Below are 22,773 nucleotides of genomic sequence, written 5' to 3'. Positions count from 1 at the left end.
AGTTGCTTGTAGTAATCTCTCGTGATCCTTCGTATTTCTGCAGTGTCAGTTGTTACTTCTCCTTTTTCCTTTCTAATTCTATTGATTTGAGTCTTCTCCCTTTTTTTCTTGACAAGTCTGGCTAATGGTTTATTAATTTTATTTATCTTCTAAAAGAACCAGCTTTCAATTTTATTCATGCTGTCATTTCCTTCACTTCTTTTTCATTTATTTCTGATCTGATCTTTATGATTTCTTTCCATCTGCTAACTTTGGGGTTTTTTTTTGTTCTTCTTTCTCTACTTGGTTTAGGTGCAAGGTTAGGTTGTTTATTTGAGATGTGTCCTGTTTCTTAAGGTAGGATTGTATTGCTATAAAGTTCCCTCTTAGAACTGCTTTTGCTGCATCCCATAGGTTTTGGGTCGTTGTGTTTCCATTGTCATTTGTGTCTAGGTATTTTTTGATTTCCCCTGTGATTTCTTCAGTGATCATTTGGTTATTAAGTAGTGTATTGTTTAGCCTCCATGTGTTTGTATTTTTTACAGATATTTTCCTGTAATTGATATCTAGTCTCATAGCATTGTGATAGGAAAAGATACTTGATTCGATTTCAGTTTTTTTTAATTTACCAAGCCTTGCTTTGTGACCCAAGATATGATCTATCCTGGAGAATGTTCCATGAGCATTTGAGAAATATGTGTATTCTGTTGTTTTTGGGTGGAATGTCCTATAAATATCAATTAAGTCCATCTTGTTTAATGTATTATTTAAAGCTTGTGTTTCCTTATTTATTTTCATTTTGGATGATCTGTCCATTGGTGAAAGTGGGGGGTTAAAGTCCCCTACTATGAATGTGTTACTGTCGATATCCCGGTTTATGGCTGTTAGTATTTGCCTTATGTATTGAGGTGCTCCTATGTTGGGTGCATAAATATTTACAATTGTTATATCTTCTTCTTGGATCAATCCCTTGATCATTATGTAGTGTCCTTCTTTGTCTCTTCTAATAGTCTTTATTTTAAAGTCTATTTTGTCTGATATGAGAATTGCTACTCCAGCTTTTTTTTGATTTCCATTTGCATGGAATATGTTTTTCCATCCCGTCACTTTCAGTCTGTATGTGTCCCTAGGTCTGCAGTGGGTCTCTTGTAGACAGCATATATGTGGGTCTTGTTTTTGTATCCATTCAGCCAGTCTGTGTCTTTTGGTGGGAGCCTTTAATCCATTTACGTTTAAGGTAATTATTGATATGTATGTTCCTATTCCCATTTTCTTAATTGTTTTGGGTTTGTTATTGTAGGTCTTTTCCTTCTCTTGTGTTTCTTGCCTAGAGAAGTTCCTTTAGCATTTGTTGTAAAGCTGGTTTGGTGGTGCTGAACTCTCTCAGCTTTTGCTTGTCTGTAAAGGTTTTAATTTCTCTGTTGAATCTGAATGAGATCCTTGCTGGGTAGAGTAATCTTTGTTGTAAGTTTTTCTCCTTCATTACTTTAAATATGTCCTGCCACTCCCTTCTGGCTTGCAGAGTTTCTGCTGAAAGATCAGCTGTTATGGGGATTCCCTGTGTGTTATTTGTTGTTTTTCTCTTGCTGCTTTTAATATGTTTTCTTTATGTTTAATTTTTGATAGTTTGATTAATATGTCTTGGCATGTTTCTCCTGGGATTTATGCTGTATGGGACTGTTTGTGCTTCCAGGAGTTGATTAACTATTTCCTTTCCCATATTAGGGAAGTTTTCAACTATTATCTGTTCAAATATTTTCTCAGTCCCTTTCTTTTTCTCTCCTTCTTCTGGGACCCCTATAATTTGATTGTTGGTGTGTTTAATGTTGTCCCAGAGGTATCTGAGACTGTCCTCAGTTCTCTTCATTCTTTTTTCTTTATTCTGCTCTGCAGTAGTTATTTCCACAATTTTATCTTCCAGGTCACTTATCCGTTCTTCTTCCTCAGTTATTCTACTATTGATCCCTTCTAGAGTATTTTTAATTTCATTTATTGTGCTGTTCATCATTACTTGTTTCCTCTTTAGTTCTTCTAGGTCCTTGTTAGATGTTTCTTGCATTTTCTCTATTTTATATCTAAGATTTTGTATCATCTTTACTATCATTATTCTGAATTCTTTTTCAGGTAGACTGCCTATTTCCTCTTCATTTGTTAGGTCTGGTGGGTGTTTACCTTGCTCCATCTGCTGTGTGTTTTTCTGTATTCTGATTTTGTTTATCATAGTGTGTTGAGGTCTCCTTTTCGCAGACCGCAGGTTTTTAGTTCCTGTTGTTTTTGGTGTCTCTCCCCAGTGGTTAAGGTTGGTTCAGTGGGTTGTGTAGGCTTCCTGGTGGAGGGTACTAGTGCCTGTGTTCTGGTGGATGAGGCTTGATCTTTCTGGTGGGCAGGTCCATGTCTGGTGGTGTGTTTTGGGGTGTCTGTGGCCTTATTATGATTTTAGGCAGCCTCTCTGCTAATCGATTTGTCTGTGCTCTGTCTTGCTAGTTGTTTGGCGTAGGGTGTCCAGCACTGTAGCTTGCTGGTCATTGAGTGTAGGTGGGTCTTGGTGTTGAGATGGTGATCTCTGGGAGATTTTTGCCGTTTTATATTATGTGGAGCTCAGAGGTCTCTTGTGGACCAGTGTCCTGAACTTCGCTCTCTCACCTCAGTGGCACGGCCCTGATGCCTGGCTGGAGCACCAAGAGCCTTTCATCCACCGGCTCAGAATAAAAGGGAGAAAAAATAGAAAGAGCATAAAATAAAATAAAGTAAGATAAAATAAAATAAAGTTATTAAAATAAAAAATACTTATGAAGAAAAAAATGTTTCAAAAGTAAAAGAAAAAAAAAAAGAAAAAAAATGGACAAACAGAACCGTAGGACAAATGGTGAAATCAAAGCTATATAGACAAAACCTCACACAGAAGCATACACATACACACTCACAAAAAGAGGAAAAGGGGGAAAAATAATATATCTTGACCCCAAAGTCCACCTCCTCAGTGTGGGATGATACGTTTTCTATTCAGGTATTCCACACATGCAGGTACATCAAGTTGATGGTGTAGCTTTAATCTACTGCTTCTGAGGCTGCTGGGAGAAATTTCCCTTTCTCTTCTATTTTCACACAGCTCCTGGGGTTCAGCTTTGGATTTGGACCCACCTCTGCGTGTAGGTCACCTGAGGGCGTCTGTTCTTCACGTAGACAGGACGGAGTTCAAGGAACAGCTGATTCTGGGGCTCTGGCTCACTCAGGTGGGGGGAGGGAGGGGTGCAGATGCGGGGCGAGCCTGCAGTGGCAGATGCTGGCGTGATGTTGTACCAGCCTGAGGCACGCTGTGCGTTCTACCGGGGAAGTTGTCCCTGGATCACAGGACCCTGGCAGAGGTGGGATGCATAGGCTCCCAGGAGGGGAGGTGTGGATAGTGACCTGTGCTCGCACACAGGCTTCTTGGTGGCTGCAGCCGCAGCTTTAGCGGCTCCTGCCCATCTCTGGGATCCGCGCTGATAACTGTGGCTCGCGCCAGTCTCTGGAACTTCTTTAAGCAGTACTCTTAATCACCTCTCCTTACGCACCAGGAAACAAAAAGGGAAGAAAAAGTCTCTTGCCTCTTCGGCAGGTCCTGACTTTTTCCTGGACTCCCTCCTGGCTAGCCGTGGTGCACTAGCCCCTTCAGGCTGTGTTCACGCTGCCAATCTCAGTCCTCTCCCTGCGATTTGACTGAAGCCCGAGCCTCAGCTCCCAGCGCCCACCTGTCCCGGCAGGTGAGCAGACAAGCCTCTTGGGCTGGTGAGTGCTGCCCAGCACCGCTCCTCTGTGCGGGGATCTCTCCACTTTGCCCTCCGCACCCCTGTTGCTGCGCTCTCCTCTGTGGCCCCGAAGCTCCCCCCTCCGCCTCCCTCAGTCTCTGCCCGCGAAGGGGCTTCCTAGTGTGTGGAAACCTTTCCTCCTTCACAGCTCCCTTCCACTGGTGCAGATCCCGTCACTATTCTTTTGTCTCTGTATTTTCTTTTTTCTTTTGCCCTACCCAGCTATGTGGGGAGTTTCTTGCCTTTTGGGATGTTTTAGGTCTTCTGCCAGTGTTCAGTGGGTGTTGTATAGGAGCAGTTCCACGTGTAGATGTATTTCTGATGTATTTGTGGGGAGGAAGGTGATCTCCTCATCTTACTCTTCCACCATCTTCTCAAATCCCCCTAAAAGCTGCTTCTTTGAGAAGATAAACAAAATTGATAAACCGTTAGCCAGACTCATCAAGAAAAAAAGGGAGAAGACTTAAATTAACAGGATTAGAAATGAAAAAGGAGAAGTAACAAGTAACATTTCAGAAATACAAAGGATCATGAGAGATTACTACAGGAGAGTATATGCCAATAAAGTGGTCAACCTGGATAAAATGGACAAATTCTTAGAAAAGCACAACATTCCAAGACTGAACTAGGAAGAAATACAAATTATGAACAGACCAATCACAAGCTCTGAAACTGAAACTCTGATTAAAAATCTTCAACAAACAAAAGCCCAGGATCAGATGGCTTCACAGGCGAATTCTATCAAACATTTAGAGAAGAGCTAACACCAATCCTTCTCAAACTCCTCCAAAATATAGCAGATGGAGGAACACTCCTAAAGTCATCCTATGAGGCCACCACCACCCTGATTCCAAAACCAGACAAAGATGTCACAAAGAAAGAAAACTACAGGCCATTATCATGATGAACATAGATGGAAAAATCTTCAACAAAATAGTAGCAAACAGAATCCAACAACACATTAAAAGAATCATACACCATGATCAAGTGGGGTTTATCCCAGGAGTGCAAGAATTCTTCAATATATGGAAATCAATCAATGTGATATACCATATTAACAAATTGAAGGATAAAAACCATATGATCATCTCAATAGATGCAGAAAAAGCTTGTGAGAAAATTCAACACCCATTTATGACAAAAACCCTGCAGAAAGTAGGCATAGAGGGAACTTACCTCAACATAATAAAGGCCATATATGACAAACCCACAGCCAACATCATTGTTAGTGGTGAAAAAGTGAAATAATTTCCACTAAGATCAGGAACAAGACAAGGTTGCCCACTCTCACCACTATTATTCAACCTAGTTTTGGAAGTTTTAGCCACAGCAATCAGAGATGAAAAAGAAATAAAAGGAATCCAAATCGGAAAAGAAGAAGTAAAGCTGTCACTGTCTTCAGGTGACGTGATAGTATACATAGAGAATCCTAAAGATGCCACCAGAAAACTATTAGAGGTAATCAATGAATTTGGTAAAATAGCATGATACAAAATTAATGCACAGAAATCTCTTGCCTTCCTATACACTAATGATGAAAAATCTGAAAGAGAAATTAAAGAAACACTCCCATTTACCATTGCAACAAAAAGAATAAAATACCTAGGACTAAACCTACCTAAGGAGACAAAAGAGATGTATGGAGAAAATTGTAAGACACTGATGAAAGAAATTAAAGATGATACTAATAGATGGGGAGATATACCATGTTCTTAGTTTGGCAGAGTCAATATTGTATAAATGACTCTTCTACCCAAAGCAATCTACAGATTCAGTGCAGTCCCTATCAAACTACCAATGCCATTTTTCACAGAACTAGAACAAAAAATATCACAATTTGTATGGAAACACAAAAGACTCCGAATAGCCAAAGCAATCTTGAGAACGAAAAACAGAGCTGGAGGAATCAGGCTCCTGGACTTCAGACTATACTATAAAGTTACAGTAATCAAGACCGTATGGTACTGGCCCTGAAACAGAAATATAGATCAATGGAAGAGGATAGAAAGCCCAGAGATAAACCCACACATCTATGGTTACCTTATCTTTGATAAAGGAGGCAAGAATATACAATGGAGTAAAGACAGCCTTGTCTATAAGTGGTCCCAGGAAAACTGGACAGCTACATGTAAAAGAATGAAATTAGAACACTCCGTAACACCATACACAAAAATAAACTCAAAATGGATTAAAGGCCTAAATGTAAGGCCATATACTATACAAGTCCTAGAGGAAAGCATTGGCAGAACACTCTATGACATACATCACAGCAAGATCCTTTTTGACCCATCTCCTAGAGAAATGGAAATAAAATCAGAAATAAACAAATGGGACCTAATGAAACTTTAAAGCTTTTGCACAGCAAAGGAGACCACAAACAAGATAAAAAGACAGCCGTCAGAATGGGAGAAAATATTTGCAAACTAAGCAACTGACAGAGGATTAATCTCCAAAATATTCAAGCAGGTCGTGCATCTGAATATGAAAAAAACAAACAACCCAATCAAATAATGGGCAGAAGACCTAAATAGACATTTCTCCAAAGAAGATATACACATTACCAACAAACACATGAAAGGATGCTCAACATCACTAATCATTAGAGAAATGCAAACCAAAACAACAATGAGGTATTATCTCACACCAGTCAGAATGGCAATTATCAAAAATATACAAACAATAAATGCTGGAGAGGGTGTGGAGAAAAGGGAACCCTCTTGCACTGTTGGTGGAATGTAAGTTGATATAGCCATTATTGAGAACAGTATGGAGGTGCCTTAAAAAACTAAAAATAGAACTACCCAATGACCCAGCAATCCCAGTACTGGGCATATACCCTGAGAAGACCAGAATTCAAAAAGAGTCATGTACCACGATGTTCATTGCAGCACAATTTACAATAGCCAGGACATGGAGGCAACCTAAGTGTCCATTGACGAATGGATAAAGAAGATGTGGCACATATGCACAATGGAATATTACTCAGCCATAAAAGGAAACGAAATTGTTATTTATAGTTAGGTGGATGGACCTAGAGTTTGTTGTACAGAGTGAAGCAAGTCAGAACAACAAATACCGTATGCTAACACATATATATGGAATCTAAAAAAAAAAAAAAAAACATGGTTCTGATGAACCCAGGGGCAGGACAGTAATAAAGACGCAGATGTAGAGTATGGACTTGAGGACATGGGATTGGGGAATGGTAAGCTAGGACAAAGTGACAGAGTATCATTGATATACATATACTATCAAATGTAAAGTAGATAGCTAGTGGGAAGGATCTGCATAGCACAGGGAGATCAGCTCAGGGCTTTCTGACCACCTAGAGAGGTAGGATAGGGAGTGTGGGAGGGAGATGCACGAGGGATTGGATATGGGGATATATGTATATGTATAGGTGATTCCCTTTGTTATACAGCAGAGACTAACACAACAATGTAAAGCAATTGTACTCCAATAAAGGTGTTAAAAAATTTTCATACATAGGCTATGCAGACAGAATAAGCCTTTTTAAGACCACTCTCTCTCCTGTCTGCTGGAGTTTAAGCTCCATTAGACCATATCTCTGATGTTCACTGATGTTTTACCAGGGTCTATCCCAGTCTCTAGCAACTAGGGGTTATAAAGTAAATTTTTGTCTAATGAGTGTGTGAATGAATACTCTCATGAATTGGAATTTTGGTGTATACCAATATGGGGCAAGAGTAATATGGTGTAAACTTTGAAGAATATCCTTGGGTTTTAAAAATGGAAGAAGGGCTTTCCTGGTGGCGCAGTGGTTGAGAGTCCGCCTGCCGATGCAGGGGACACGGGTTCGTGCCCCGGTCCGGGAGGATCCCACATGCCGCGGAGCGCCTGGGCCCGTGAGCCATGGCCACTGAGCCTGCGCGTCTGGAGCCTGTGCTCCGCAACGGGAGAGGCCACAGCAGTAAGAGGCCCACGTACCGCAAAAAAATAAATAAATAAAAAATAAAAAGTTGAAGAAGAATTTAGAATCTATCAGGACAGACTTGATTGTTGCTATTATTATTATTTATCAACATTGATAATTTTTTCGCCAAATCCTTGGTGAATGTATACTGGATGATATCACATTTTATATCAACTATAGATTTTAATATAGATTGACGTTTATGATAATTTTATAATAAACTTCATATAGATCATAAAAAAAGATACAAATAGCTTCAGAAATACAGGGTACCTGGGAAAAAACCTAACAAAGAAAATGTACAATTTTCAAGAGGAAAAGAATTCTAAAATTTTATTGAAAGATTTTCAAAATGTCAATAATTGGAAAACAAATGATGTTCATGGATAGGAAAACTAAATTTTATAAAAATCTCAGTTCCTTCTAATAGTCTTGCAAATCCAGTCAGAAGTCCACTTGTCGAAATTGATGACCAAGTTGAATATACAAATTATAAAGGTGAGCAAAGGGCCTGTGAATAGGTAAGACACTCTTGAAGAGAGAGAAAACACAGGAGACTTGTGCTGCCAGATACGGGTACTTATTATAAAACTGCAGTATATGCCTCCTGTTTGGTATTGGCTCAAGGATAGACAGATAAACTAGTAGAATCGAATAGATAGTCCAGAAACAGACTTATATATATATATATATATATATATATGGAAACCTGATTTATGACAAGGCTAGCATTGCAGACTATTGATGGTAGGACAGTTTATTATCCACGTGCAAATAAAGTAGTGGATCCTCACACTACACACACAAATTAATTTCAGATGGTTTAAGGACTTAGATGTAAAATGCAAAACTATGAAGGTTTAGAAGACAATATAAGATATGATCTCAATGACTGTATTAGTAAAGGCTTTCTTAAACAAGACCCAATAAGGATAGACCATAAAGGAAAAAACTGATTAATTTGATTACATAAAAAGTAAAAACTTCTGTTATTCAAAAGACATTATAAAGGGACAGAACAGCAGAGCCTTGTTCAAGATGATGAACTCAAATGCCTAGTGCATTTGATTAATGTATTTGATATTTGCACAACTGGAAAATAGGAAGAATTTGCTAATAAATACATAGAAAATGAAGGAAACACATACATGCTGCGCAAAGATCTTATCAATTCAGGGAGAGAAAGGAAAAATAGTATTGTGTGCTATATTGCTCACCTATTAGTAACATTTACATGATGTCTAATAAAAATGGTGATATAATTGCATTGGGAAGATGGGTGCATGAAACGTATGCCTGTGTTTGTGAAAAAGAGCTAAATACTTTAATATGTCATGAGATAACTAAAAATTGTCAAACTTTTGGTTTGGCAGATTAGCTAATTGTATCAACATTAATTTCCTGGTTGTGATAATTGTACTATGGTTATATAAAATATTAACATTAGGGAAAGCTAGATGAAGGGTATATGAGGACTCTGGCTATACTTGCAACTTTCTGTAAGCCTGAGATTAATTCATCATAAGAAGTTAAAGAAATCAACTAATAGTTGTTGGCTCTGGGGAGTAAGAAATGTGACAGTGCTGGGGGATTATTGACATTTGGTAATAATTTTTATAGTACTACTTGACTTTTTAATTGGTATGCATTTGTTATTGGAGAAAATGGAAAGTAGAAAATTGTGCAGAGCCCAATGGAGGAAAGTTATTTCTCTGTAAATTTAACTTGGATGCTTTGGAAAGAATTGACAAAGTTAGTTACATGGAAAAGAATATTGCTATCAAATTATCTGTGAGGGAGATTGAGCTTGTTAGTTTAGTCAGAAGTTAAAGAGGGAAACCATTAAAAAGTATATACTTAAACATTTTATTTTAGCTTGGAACATAAAAATGCATACTTATTCACCAATCTTTTAATGAAGGGCCATAGCTTTTTGTGTGTGTAGGGAATCCAGTGAATAGAGTTCAGTAATGGATTTCGTATATAAACCATGCCTGTATGCTTTATCATAATTTTAAATTTCAGTCTCTTTAAAGAGGAGAAAGAACCTAAAGAACATATGATAAAACGTATCTACCTCCATACTTCTTTTCATCTTGTAAAACCAAAACACCCTATCCATTAAACAATAGCTCTCCATTGCTACTTTCTCCTCCCTCTGGCAACCACCATTCTACTTTCTGTCTCTATCATTTCGACTACTTTCAGTATCTCATATAAGGGGACCATACAGTATTTCTCTTTTTGTGTCTGACTTATTTTACTTAGCAGTGTTCTCGTAGTTCATCCATGTTGTAGCATATGTCAGAATTTTCTTCCTTTTTAAGGCTGAATGATATTCCATTGCATATCTATACCACGTTTAGCTTATCCATTCATTCATTAAAGGACCCTTGGGTTGTTTCCACATTTTAGGTATAGTGAGTAATGCTGCTGTGAACATGAGTGTACGAATATCTCTTCAAGACACTGATACCCTTCAATCCTTTTTTCATCCCTGCTTTCAATTCCACCAAGAAGTGGAATTGCTGGATTGTATGGTAATTCTATTTTTAATTTTTTGAGGAACTCATATTATTTTCCATAACATTTCCATTTTACATTCCCATGAACAGTGCACAAGGGTTGCCATTTGTCTCTATTCTTGCCAACTGTTGTTATTTCCTGTGTTTTTTTTTTTTTTATGGCAGCCATCCTAATAGTGTGAGGTGGCCTCTCATTGTAATTTTGATTCACATTTCCTTAATGATCATTGATGTTGAACATTTTTTCTTGTGCTTATTGGCCATTTGTATATCTTCCTTGGAGAAATGTCTATTCACTTCCTTTGCCCAGTTTTGAATTTTGTTGTTGAGTTTTAAGAGTTCTCTCTATATTCTATTCTGGGTATTAATCTCTATAAGATATATGATTTACAAATATTTTCTTCCATTCTTTGGGTTGCCTTTTCACTCTGTTGATATTACCTCCTGATGCACAATGTTTAAAACCTTTCATGAACTCCAATTTGTCTATTGTTGCTTTTGTTGCCTATGTCTTTGGTGTGTATGCAAGAAATCCTTGCCAAATCCAATGACATGAAGCTCTTGCCCTGTTTTCTTCTAAGAGCTTTATAGTTTTAGCTGTTACATTTAGGCCTTTGATCCATTTTGAGTTAATTTTTTGTCTGTGGTGTTAAGTAAGGGTCCAACTTCATTCTTTTGCATGTGTATATACAGTTTTCCCAGCTTTTCCCCCAGTGAATGATCTTGGCCTCTCTGTGAAAAAATCGTTTGACTGTGTATGTGAGGGTTTATTTCTGGTCTCTCTATTCTGCTTCATTGGTCTATATGTCTGCCTTTATGCCAGTACCACATTGTTTTGATTGCTGTAGCTTTGTAGTAAGCTTTGAAATAAGGAAGTATGAGTCCTCAAGCTGTGTTCTTCTCTTTCAAGATTGATTTGCAGATTTGGGATCCTTTGAGATACCATATGAATTTTAGGATGGATTTTTTATTTCTGCAAGAAATATTACCTTGATAGGGATTTTGATAGGGATTGCACTGAATCTGTAGGTGGCTTTGGGTAGTATTGACATCTTAATATTAAGTCTTCCAGTTAATGAACATGGCATACGTTTTTGTTTGTTTATGTCTTCTTTAATTTCTTTCAGCAATGTTTTGTAGTTTGCATTTTGCAAGTCTTTTACCTCCTTGATTAAGTAAATTCCAAAGTATTTATTCTTTTTGATGCTGTTATAAATGGGATTTTCATAATTTCCTTTTCAGATTGTTCATTGTTAGTATATAGAAATGAACTGATTTTTGTATTTTGACTTTGTATCCTCTGCTTTACCAGATTTATTTATTAGCTCTAATAGTTTTTTGTGGAACCTTCAGGGTTTTATATATAAGATCATAACATCTGTGAAAAGAGAAAATTTTACTTCTTCCTTTCCAATTTGGATGCTGTTTATTTCTTTTTCTTGCCTCATTGCTCTGGCTATAACTTTCAGTATTATGTTGAATAAAAGTGGCAAAAGTGGGCATCCTTATCTTGTTCCTGATCCTAGAGGAAAAACTTTCAGTCTTTTACTATTGAGTATGATGCTTGCTGTGGGTTTTTCACATTTGGCTTTTATTATGTTGAAATACAAAATAGAGTTTGTTACTTTTTTTGGATTCTTATACTTTTCAAAAATTTCAAGTAAAGAAAAGAAATAACTGTGTGTGTGTGTGTTTGCAAATATACATGTATACACATACTAGATAAGCATATGTATATAATTTATTTATCGATATATATGAATAAACCTGGTGGACAAAATTACTTATTGAGGTTATTTTTTAGAACATTTGAAAATAGTAGATGAAGTGTTTCTTAATAAAACTATATCCCATCTATTTTTAGATGTTGCACCCATTGGGTGTATTAGTTGTATGCTTTGGTATAATGTTTAAACTGTTGCAAATTGAGGTGAATTAGTTGGAAGTGAAAGACTAGCAATATGAGTAGCTTATTTATATTTTTAATTTGACACTCTTTGATAAGAAAATGCAATATGTTTATGTATAATGACTTACTCTTCTAAAAGATGTTTTTTTTCTTATTTCAGGTAACTTAATGCGGCCTCTTTTGAATTATGGTATTGCTTGGTAAGCATATCTTTTTTACTTTATGTTACTTTTCAGAATAATATTAACTTATATAAATTAGTTGTATTTTTGGTTTCCCATTGCAGTATGTCCATGGGCTTCCTGATTGAAGAGACTGCACCCATTGTTTGGAGAGGCCTTATGGTAATGTCAGCCATTGAGAAACTGTTGAGGCAGGTAAGAAAATTGCATTAAGCATCATTTTATTATCGGCACACTGTGGTTAACATTTTCTGATTGGAGAGTCATTAAAATTTGCAGTCAGGTTTGAGATGTTTTGCAAAAGAACCCAGTCAATATACTGAATTTATAATGAGGTGTGTGGCGCCAAGACCAACTTTCACTGTCACATGATTGAATCTTTCTCGTTGCTTATTAGTACTAAAATCTAATGTCTTATTTTATATTATTCTGTTTCTTTGTTCAGACTCTGTTGAGTCTACATCAAGGCAAGGAAATTTATTTTATAAGTAATTTGCCTTCTTTAGATTTATGGTTAATTTCGTAGTGGCCAATATTGAGTTATAACAGCAGTGTAGAAATTCCTTAGATGTAGAAAAAATTCTATAAACCACAGTGCTTATGATTAAAATTGCTTCAGAACAAAATGAAATTTTATTTTACTCTGAGTACATATGGCTACATATTTATTTATATAGTATCTGTCCAATCAACTTGAATTTGTCCTTAAGGAAAAGAGCAGTTGATTGGATAATCTAAAAATATCAGATGAGCTCTATGTTATTTATAGGAATAAATTTTATTTTTTCTTAGTAACTGTGAATTTATAGTTAATTATGTTCTAGGTAAATATTATAAGTACTTTGGATTTTCTCCACTGACTTATAACAATTACGCCTTATTTATTCATGTTTTACTTTGGGTCAGGCACCATGCCATAGGCTGGCAGTTCTAATCATACATATTCCTATATTCATTTCCAGTTGTGAAAGTAAGTAGATATAATATGTCTTGAACTCTGAAACTCTTCTTTTTTCATTGTAACATCTTGTCTTTTTTCTGCTGCTTGAGTTCTGATAAACGTGCTCTTTGATCTTTGGTCCCAGAATCCTCCTGTCTTCTCAGCACATTTAAGTCTCTTGGCTGCATTTCTTCCTCTTTCACACTCAGATCCCATAGTTGGTTATTTCAGTTATACTCCTGACCCCATCCATTCCAGTTCCTTTGTGATCTTGACCTTTATTTCTGTGGATTAAGCCAGGATTTTTTTTTTCTTTAAGGAAATTCTAAAACAATATTTATTCAGTTTATAATTAAAGTTAGAGTCAATGGAAATCTGGAAACACTAGAAGGAGAATTTTGATTTTAATATTGTCAACTGAAAAAATTGTGCAACCTGTAAGTTGAGAATTATGTTTTATTTGGCGGACAAAACTGAGGACTTCATCCCAGGATGCAGTCTCTCAGGTAACTCTAAGGGACTGCTTCGAAGAGGTAAGGGAGGGGCCAGGATATATAAGAGTTTTTGAAGCAAAGACAGGTAGTCAGAACATCAAAAGATTACTGTCAATTTAAGAAAATCACATATCTCAAGTTAAGGACTTTAGCGCTTCTCTATGTATGGGAGGATACAAGAGTTTGGGCTCATTGAAATCATTCCTTTGATATCTGGGTCCCTCAGTTATCTGGGGCCAGTATCCTGTGCTTTCTCATTCTGAGTTTCCTCAGGGTGCACCATCAGGGGTGGCTGCAGCAGCTGACTGCTAGATGGGGGGCATTCTGTTTCTATCCTGAGTTCCCTCAGGGCTAACTCTCAGGGAGGCGGTAATGTGATGGCTTGATGGCTGCAACATCCTTGTTTACTGATATGGCAGGCAACATTTTCTCATTGACAATATTTCCCGCCTCCTATGTTAGTGTTAGAATTCTCAACAGGAAATGATTCAGAATTCCTCCTAAGTCTTTATGGATGGCCACAAGAAGATGGAAGTACTTCCGCTTTCCACAGTGATCAGACACTTAGAGATCCAAGTCAGTGAGAAGAGACACAGAAGTCCAGGCCAAGGGTTGGTGTTCCTAGCTTAGAGATGTAGAATCCCCATAGCCCGTGCCCAGCAAGGGGTGAGCAAGTTCTCTCTTTTCTGTCCTTTTTAAATCTCAGGGATCCTTTTAAATCTCAGATTCCAACAGGTGACAAAAGCATCTGCAAATGAGCCCCTGAGCCTGGAAGAGAGAGAGCAAGTGTGTAACTGCCCTCAGGAGAGGGGCAAAGGGAGTTTCCCACAGAATGAGATTAAACCTGACAGTTTGAATAATTAGGCTGCAGAAAGACTGCACCTGAAGGTCACACTTAGATTTAGTACCTGCTTTTATAAACAAAGAAAACTTTTTGAGACCAGAGGTGAGAAGATCAAAAGTCTGAAGGAACCAGAAGTATATTATTTTTTTATTTTGTGGGATGTTGGGGAACGGGAGAGGAGGCAGGATGCCAATTCTGTATTCTCAGTGTCCCACCATAACCCAGCCTTTTGTATCTACTGCTGAATACTGTTGGAGAATGTAGAATACTTGTGTTAATTGCTGGCATCATACATTTTTGATTTCTGAGTTTAGCCAGGCTCTCAGCACTTCAATCATCTGATTTAATTCATTATTCTTTTAACATTTATTAAATGCTCAGCTTAAAAAATATTTAGAGGGCTTCCCTGGTGGTGCAGTGGTTGAGAGTCCGCCTGCCGATGCAGGGGACATGGGTTCGTGCCCTGGTCCGGGAAGATCCCACATGCCGCGGAGCGGCTGGGCCCGTGAGCCATGGCCGCTGAGCCTGCGTGTCCGGAGCCTGTGCTCCGCAACGGGAGAGGCCACAACAGTGAGAGGCCCGCGTACCGCAAAAAAAAAAAAAAAAAAAAAAAAATATATATATATATATATATATATATATTTAGGGAATTTGGTAGTTTGGCAGAGGACCTATTGGAGATGTGGCGATTTGACTTGCTGGCACATAAATCATAGAAAAGTTACAGTTTATTCTGACAAGTGCTGAAGATACATTTTTAGCAAACATACTACAAAATATCAGAATGAATATCAGGGGCGAGAAAATGAATCCATTACTTATTTTATTGGGATACTTAGAGGATACCTAGAGTATCCTCTAGGATATTAGGATATTGGCCTGCATGTTTGCCATACAGTCTTTTGTAAAGTTGCTTCTGTCATCTGCACATTTTAATAGGAGCTGAAAGCTGATATTTTTGGATCATACCGTGATCAGTGCTAATCATCTGAGCTATTAATTAAGGAGTGTTTTGTTTTGCTTTAGAAAGCAGACCAGCATTTGGTAAATTTAACATCCTTTGTGAAAATATAGTAGCTGGATAGATGCTCTATATAGCAGTGGATTGTGGAGGGTACCTGGTTCATTGGCTGATTAAAAAAATTGAATATAACACATATGTAGAAGAAGGTACAGATCATAAGTGTCCAGATAGATGGATTATCCCAAAGTGAAAACACCTTTATACTCATCATTCAGGACAAGATAAATAGAATACCAATGTTCCAGAAGCTCTTCTCCTGTCCCTTCCCAGTTACTATCTTGTGGGGAGATGATAAATACTTGTGGTAGGTCTGCCATCTTGAACTGGAATCTTTTTTAAAGTTTTTTTCCCTCCTTCTTTTAATTTATTGAGTTAAACTTATACATATAATAGGATTCACAGATCTTATATATGGAGTTCAGTGATTTTTGATAAACATATATGACTGTGTAACCATACCCCAATCAAGATAGAGGACATTTCCATGCCCCTAGAAAGTTTCCTTGGACTCTCTTGTAGTCAGTCCCACACCCATAGGCCATGATTGTTGTGATTTCTGACACCATAAATGAGTTTTACATAAATGAGTTTTACATGTTCTTATACTTCATATAAAGGGAACCTTATAGTATAGAGCCTTTTGTATCTGGTTTCTCTTTCTTAGTCTAATGCTTTTGAAGTCATCCTTGTTGCATGTATCAGTAGCTGAGTCCTTTTTATTGCTGAGTAGTATTCCTTTGCATGAATATAACCTAATATTGTTTTAGCTGTTCTTCTGTTGATAGACATTTAGGTAGTCTCCAGTTTTTGGCCATTATGAATAATGCTGCTATAAATATTGTACAAGTGTTCATAAGAGTTCCAGTTGTTTCACATCTTTGTCAATGTTTGGTGTGGTCATTCTGTTCACTGGTGGGTATAAAATGGTATCTTCTGATGGTTTTAATTTGTGCTTCCCTTATGGTCAATGATTTTAAGCCCCTTTTCGTGTGCGTGTTAGATATTGCTGTATCTTCTTTCATGAAGTGTATGTTCAAGTTTTCACTCTTTTTTTTTTTTTTTGGCTCATTTTTCTTCTTGTAATTGAGTTGCAAGAGTTTTAATATATTCTGGTTATGAGTCCATTGTCAGGTACATGTATTGGGAATATTTCTCCCAGTCTGTGGCTTGCCTTGTGATGAGCTGAAGTTTTAAATTTTCGTGAAACCCAATCTATTCCCCCCCTCCAATTTTTTTTTTCTTAATGCTTAGTACTTTTTCTGCCCTCTCTAAGAAATCTTTGCCTGTCTACCCCAAGGTTGAGATTCTTGTGTATATTTTTACCTTTAAGATTTATAGGTCTGGCTTGTATATCTGGAATTAATTTTTTTGTATGAAGTGAGATAATGATCAAGGTTTATATTTTTTCATAGTTGTGTCATAATAGGAAATATATTTATTCTTTGTCCTTGGGTCCTGACACAAAGCTCCTAAAACCCTTGGAATTTCCTGAGTGATAGGATTGTCCTTTGTCATTCGTAAGGAGCCTCGTTTTGAGCACACCTGCTAGTTCATGCTAGTGAGGTGACTTGGGGTAGGACCCCTAGGTAGCCTCAGGATGGGACTGGTCACCAGCAAGGCCAAGTATTTAGAGGGTTAGAACTTTCAGCCTCTCCTACTGACCTCTGGGAACGGGAAGGGGGGTGGGCTGCAGATTAAACTCTATGAAAATTCTTGAACAACAAGATTCGATGAGCTTCTGGGTTGTAAAACACATCCACATGCTGGGTGGGTTGTGTACTCTAGTTCCATGGGGACAGAAACTCCTGTGCTCAGGGCCCTTCTGAACCTTGTATTTACCTCTTCATCTGGCTGTTCATCTGTATCCTTTATAATACCCTTTATAATAAACTGGTAAATGTAAGTAAACATTTTTCTGAGTTCTGTGAGCTGCTCTAGTAAAATACAGGCAACCTCAGATATTGTGGGTTTGGTTCCAGACCACCGCAGTGAAGGGAATATCACAGTAAAGCAGTTGCATAAACTTTTTTGTTTCCCAGTGCACATGAGAGTTACGTTTCCATTATACTGTAGTCTATAAAGTGTGCAATAGCATTATGTCTAAAAAGAAAAAAATTACATACCTTAATTAAAATATACTTTCTTGCTAAAAAGTGTTAACCATCATCTGAGCCTTCAGCAAGTCATAATCTTTTTGCAATAGTAACATGAAAGATCAGTGATCACAGATCACAATAACAAATATGATAATAATGAAAAAGTTTGAAATATTGCAAGGATTACCAAAATGTGACACAGAGACACAGTGAGTAAATGCTCACTTGAAAAAATGGTCCTGATAGACTTGCTTGATGCAGGGTTGCCACAAACCTTCAATTTGTAAAAGATGCAAAATCTGTGAAGTGTGATACAATGAGGTATGCTTTCAATTGAACCTGAGGAGGGGGTCATGCGAACCTCCCATTTATAGCCAGTCAGCCCAGAAGCACGTGTAATAGCCTGGACTTGTGATTGGCATCTGAATTGGGTGAAGTTTTGTGGGACTAAGCCCTTAATGTATGGGATCTGATGCTATCTCCAGGTAGATAGTGTCAGAATTGACTTAATTGCTTGGCGGTGTTGGAAAACACACATTATAATAGTTTATCTAATTGTTCTAGCACTTTGTTTAAAAGACTTCCCTTTCCCTATTGAATTGACTTCATACATTAGACAAAAATCAATTAAGCATATGTGTATGGGTCTATCTCTGGACACTGTGTTGTGTTCCATGAATAGTTTAATCCTTAGAGTAGAACCATACTCTCTTGATGATTGAAGCTGTATAGAAGGCTTAATATCAGAAAGTGAGAGTCCTCCAACTTTGTGTTTTCTTAAGATTGTTTTGACTATTCTAGGTTCTTTTACATTTCTGTATAAATTTTATATTCAAGTTACCAATTTGTGTAGAAAAGCATGTTGTTATTTTCATTAGGATAGTATCGAACTATCAGTATAGATCAGTTTTGGGTGAATCGAGATCCTGACAACATTGAGTCTTCTAACCCTGAGCATGGTATGTTTCTACATTTATTTAGATTTTCTTTAATTTCTTGGAGTAATATTATATAGTTTTCAGTGTATAGGTCTTGTAATTCGTTTGTTAGATTTATCTTAAGTGTTCTTTGATGATATTGTAAATGGAATTTTTTTGGGGTGTTTAATTTCAAATTGTTTACAGTTAGCACATAGTACATATACTATTGATTTTTATATATTAACCTTGTATTCATAATTTTTCCAAATTTGTTTTCAAGTAGTTATTTAGTAGCTTTCTTGGTACCTTGTATGCACATGATTATATTGTCTGCAAGTAAAACAGCTTCATTTCTTTCTTTCCAATCTATTCTTTTCATTTCGTTTTCTTGTCTTCTTATTGAACTGTCAGTACAGTGTTGAACAGAAAAGATGAAAGCAGACATGCTAGTCTTCATCCAGATATTTTTTTCTTATTTGATGATATTTATTCTCTTTACCAAGCTGTACAGTAAAAGGGAAATGTCACATCTAGTGACATTAACATTAAATATTTCTTCATTAAGAAAGATGATAGCGATTGGTTCAAATTGGCAAAGTAGAAGGATGTGCTCTCACTTCCTCTTGTGAGAACACTGGAATCACAACTAACTGCTGAACAATCATAAACAGGAAAACACTGGAACTCACCCAAAAAGATACCCCACATCCGAAGACACAATGAGATGGTAGGAGGGGTGTAATCACAATAAAATCAAATCCCATAACTGCTGGTGGGTGACTCACAAACTGGAGAACACTTATACCACAGAAGTACAAGAACTGGAATGAAGGTTCTGAGCCCCACGTCAGGCTTCCGAACCTGGGGGTCCGGCAACAGGAGGAGGAATTCCTAGAGAATCAGACTTTGAAGGCTGGTGGGATTTGATTGCAGGACTTTGACAGGACTGGGGGAAACAGACTGCACTCTTGGAGGGCACACACAAAGTAGTGTGGGCACCAGGACCCAGAGGAAGGAGCAGTGACCCCATAGAGACTGAACCACGGCTACCTGCTAGTGTTGGAGGGTCTCCTGCAGAGGTGGGAGCTGGCTCTGTCTCATCGTAAGGACAAGGACACTGGCAGCAGAAGTTCTGGGAAGTACTCCTTGGCGTGAGCCCTCCCAGAGTCTGCCATTAGCCCCACCAAAGAGCCTGGGTAGGCTCCGGGTTGGGGTCGCCTCAGGCCAAACAACCAACAGGGAGGGGACCCAGCCCTACCCATCAGCAGACAAGTGGATTAAAGTTTTACTGAGCTCTGCCCACCTGAGGAACAGCCAGATCTACCCACCACCAGTCCCTCCCGTCAGGAAACTTGCAGAAGCCGCTTAGATAGCCTCATCCACAGGAGCAGACAGCAGAAGCAAGAAGAACTACAGTCCTGCAGCCTGTGGAACAAAAACCACATTCACAGAAAGATAGACAAGATGAAAAGGCAGAGGGATATGTACCAGATGAAGGAACAAGATAAAAATCCCAGAAAACCAAATGAAATGGAGATAGGCGACCTTCCAGAAAAAGAATTCAGAATAATGATAGTGAAGATGATCCAGGACCTCGGAAAAGAATGGAGGCAAAGATCGAGAAGATGCAAGAAATGTTTAACAAATATCTAGAAGAATTAAAGAACAAACAAACAGAGATGAACAATATAATAACTGAATTGAGAAGTACAGTAGAAGGAATCAATAGCAGAATAACTGAGGCAAAAGAATGGATAAGTGACCTGCAAGTCAGAATGGTGGAATTCACTGCTGCAGAACAGAATAAAGAAAAAAGAATGAAAAGAAATGAAGACAGCCTAAGAGACCTCTGGGACAATATTAAAGGCAATAACATTCACAATATAGGGGTCCCAGAAGGAGAAGAGAGAGAGAAAGGACCTGAGAAAATATTTGAAGAGATTATAGTCGAAAGTTCTCTAACATGGGAAAGGAAATAGCCACCCAAGTCCAGGAAGTGCAGAGAGTCCCATACAGGACAAACCCAAGTAGAAACATGCCGAGACACATAGTAAGCAAATTGGAAAAAAATTAAAGACAAAGAAAAATTATTGAAAGCAGCAGGGGAAAAATGACAAATAACATACAAGGGAACTCCCATAAGATTAACAGCTGATTTCTCAGCAGAAACTCTACAAGCCAGAAGGGAGTGACATGATATACTTAAAGTGATGAAAGGGAAGAACTTACAACCAAGATTATTCTACAACCAGCCTATAACCTACAACCAAGATTATCTCATTCAGATACAATGGAGAAATCGAAAGCTTTACAGACAAGCAAAAGCTAAGAGAATTCAGCACCACCAAACCACCTTTACAACAAATGCTAAAGGAACTTCTCTAAGTGGGAAACACAAGAGAAGGGCCTACAAAAACAAACCCAAAACAATTAAGAAAATGGTAATAGGAACATACATATCAATAATTACCTTAAACGTGAATGGATTAAATGTTCCAACCAAAAGACACAGGTTTGCTGAATGGATACAAAAAAAGACCCATATATATGGTGTCTACAAGAGACCTACTTCAGACCTAAGGACACATACAGACTGAAAGTGAGGGGACAGAAAAAGATATTCCATGCAAATGAAAATCAAAAGATACCTGGAGTAGCAATACTCATATCAGATAAAATAGACTTTAAAATAAAGTATGTTACAAGAGACAAGGACACTACATATGATCAAGGGATCAATCCAGGAAGAAGATAAACAATTATATATGCACCCAACAGAGGAGCACCTCAATACATAAGGCAACTGCTAACAGATATAAAAGAGGAAATTGACAGTAACACAATAATATTGGGGGAGTTTAACACCTCACTTATACCAATGGACGGATCATCCAAACAGAAATATAATAAGGAAACAGAAGCGTTAAATGATGCAATGGACCAGACAGATTTAATTGCTATTTATAGGACATTCCATCCAAAAACAGATTACACTTTCTTCTCAAGTGCGTACGGAACCTTCTCCAGAAGAGATCACATCTTGGGTCACAAATCAAGCCTCGGTAAATTAAAGAAAACTGAAAATATATCAAGCATCTTTTCTGACCACAATGCTATGAGATTAGAAGTCAATTACAGGGAAAAAAAGGTAAAAAACACAAACACATGGAGGTTAAACAATACATTACTAAGTAACCAGGAGATCACTGAAGAAATCAAAAGGAAAATAAAAAAATACCTAGAGACAAATGACAATGAAAACACGATGATCCAAAACGTATGGGATTCAGCAAAAACAGTTCTAAGAGGGTAATTTATAGATATATAAGCCTACCTCAAGAAAGAAGAAAAATCTCAAATAAACAATCTAACCTTACACCTAAAGGAACTAGTGAAAGAAGACCAAACTAAACCGAAAGTTAGCAGAAGGAAAGAAATCATAAAGATCAGAGCAGAAATAAATGAAATAGAAACAAAGAAAATAATAGCAGAGATCAATAAAACTAAAAGGTGGTTCTTTTAGAAGAATAAACAAAATTGATAAACCATTAGACAGACTCATCAAGTAAAAGAGGGAGAGGACTCAAATAAATAAAATTAGAAATGAAAAAGGAGAAGTTACAATGGACACTACAGAAATACAAAGCATCCTAAGAGACTATGACAAGCAACTCCATGCCAATAAAATGGACAACCTGGAAGAAATGGACAAATTCTTAGAAAGGTATAACCTTCCAAGACTGAACCAGGAAGAAATAGAAAATATGAACAGACCAATCACAAGTAATGAAATGGAAAGTGTCATTAAAAATCTTCCAACAGAGAAAAGTCCAGAACCAGATGGCTTCACAGGTGAATTCTGTCAAACATTTAGAAAAGAGTTAACACCCATCCTTCTCAAACTCTTCCAAAAAATTGCAGAGGAAAGAACACTCCCAAACTCATTCTGTGAGGCCACCATCACCCTGATACCAAAACCAGACAAAGATACCAGAAAAAAAGAAAATTACACACCAATATCACTGATGAATATAGATGCAAAAATCTTCAACAAAATACTAGCAAACAGAATCCAACATTACATTAAAAGGATCATACATCATGATCAGTGGGATTTATCCCAGGGATGCACGGATTC

General features: G+C 37.4%; 1 protein-coding gene across 2 annotated transcripts in view; it reads left to right on the top strand.

The window, feature by feature from the left end:
• Positions 1–22,773, top strand: part of NUBPL (NUBP iron-sulfur cluster assembly factor, mitochondrial) — a 249,732-nt gene that overhangs the window by 91,629 nt on the left and 135,330 nt on the right. For both annotated transcript variants that reach the window (XM_082648015.1, XM_082648014.1), the window contains 2 exons: positions 12,296–12,335; positions 12,422–12,512. In XM_082648015.1, the coding sequence (XP_082504141.1) occupies positions 12,296–12,335; positions 12,422–12,512 (131 nt within the window). The remainder of the gene's footprint in view (positions 1–12,295; positions 12,336–12,421; positions 12,513–22,773) is intronic.

Source organism: Grampus griseus (assembly GCF_964374135.1).
Source record: "Grampus griseus genome assembly, chromosome: 2".
NCBI lineage: Eukaryota > Metazoa > Chordata > Mammalia > Artiodactyla > Delphinidae > Grampus > Grampus griseus.
The sequence above is the reverse complement of the archived record's forward strand: the minus strand, read 5'-3'. Positions and strand labels throughout refer to the sequence as shown.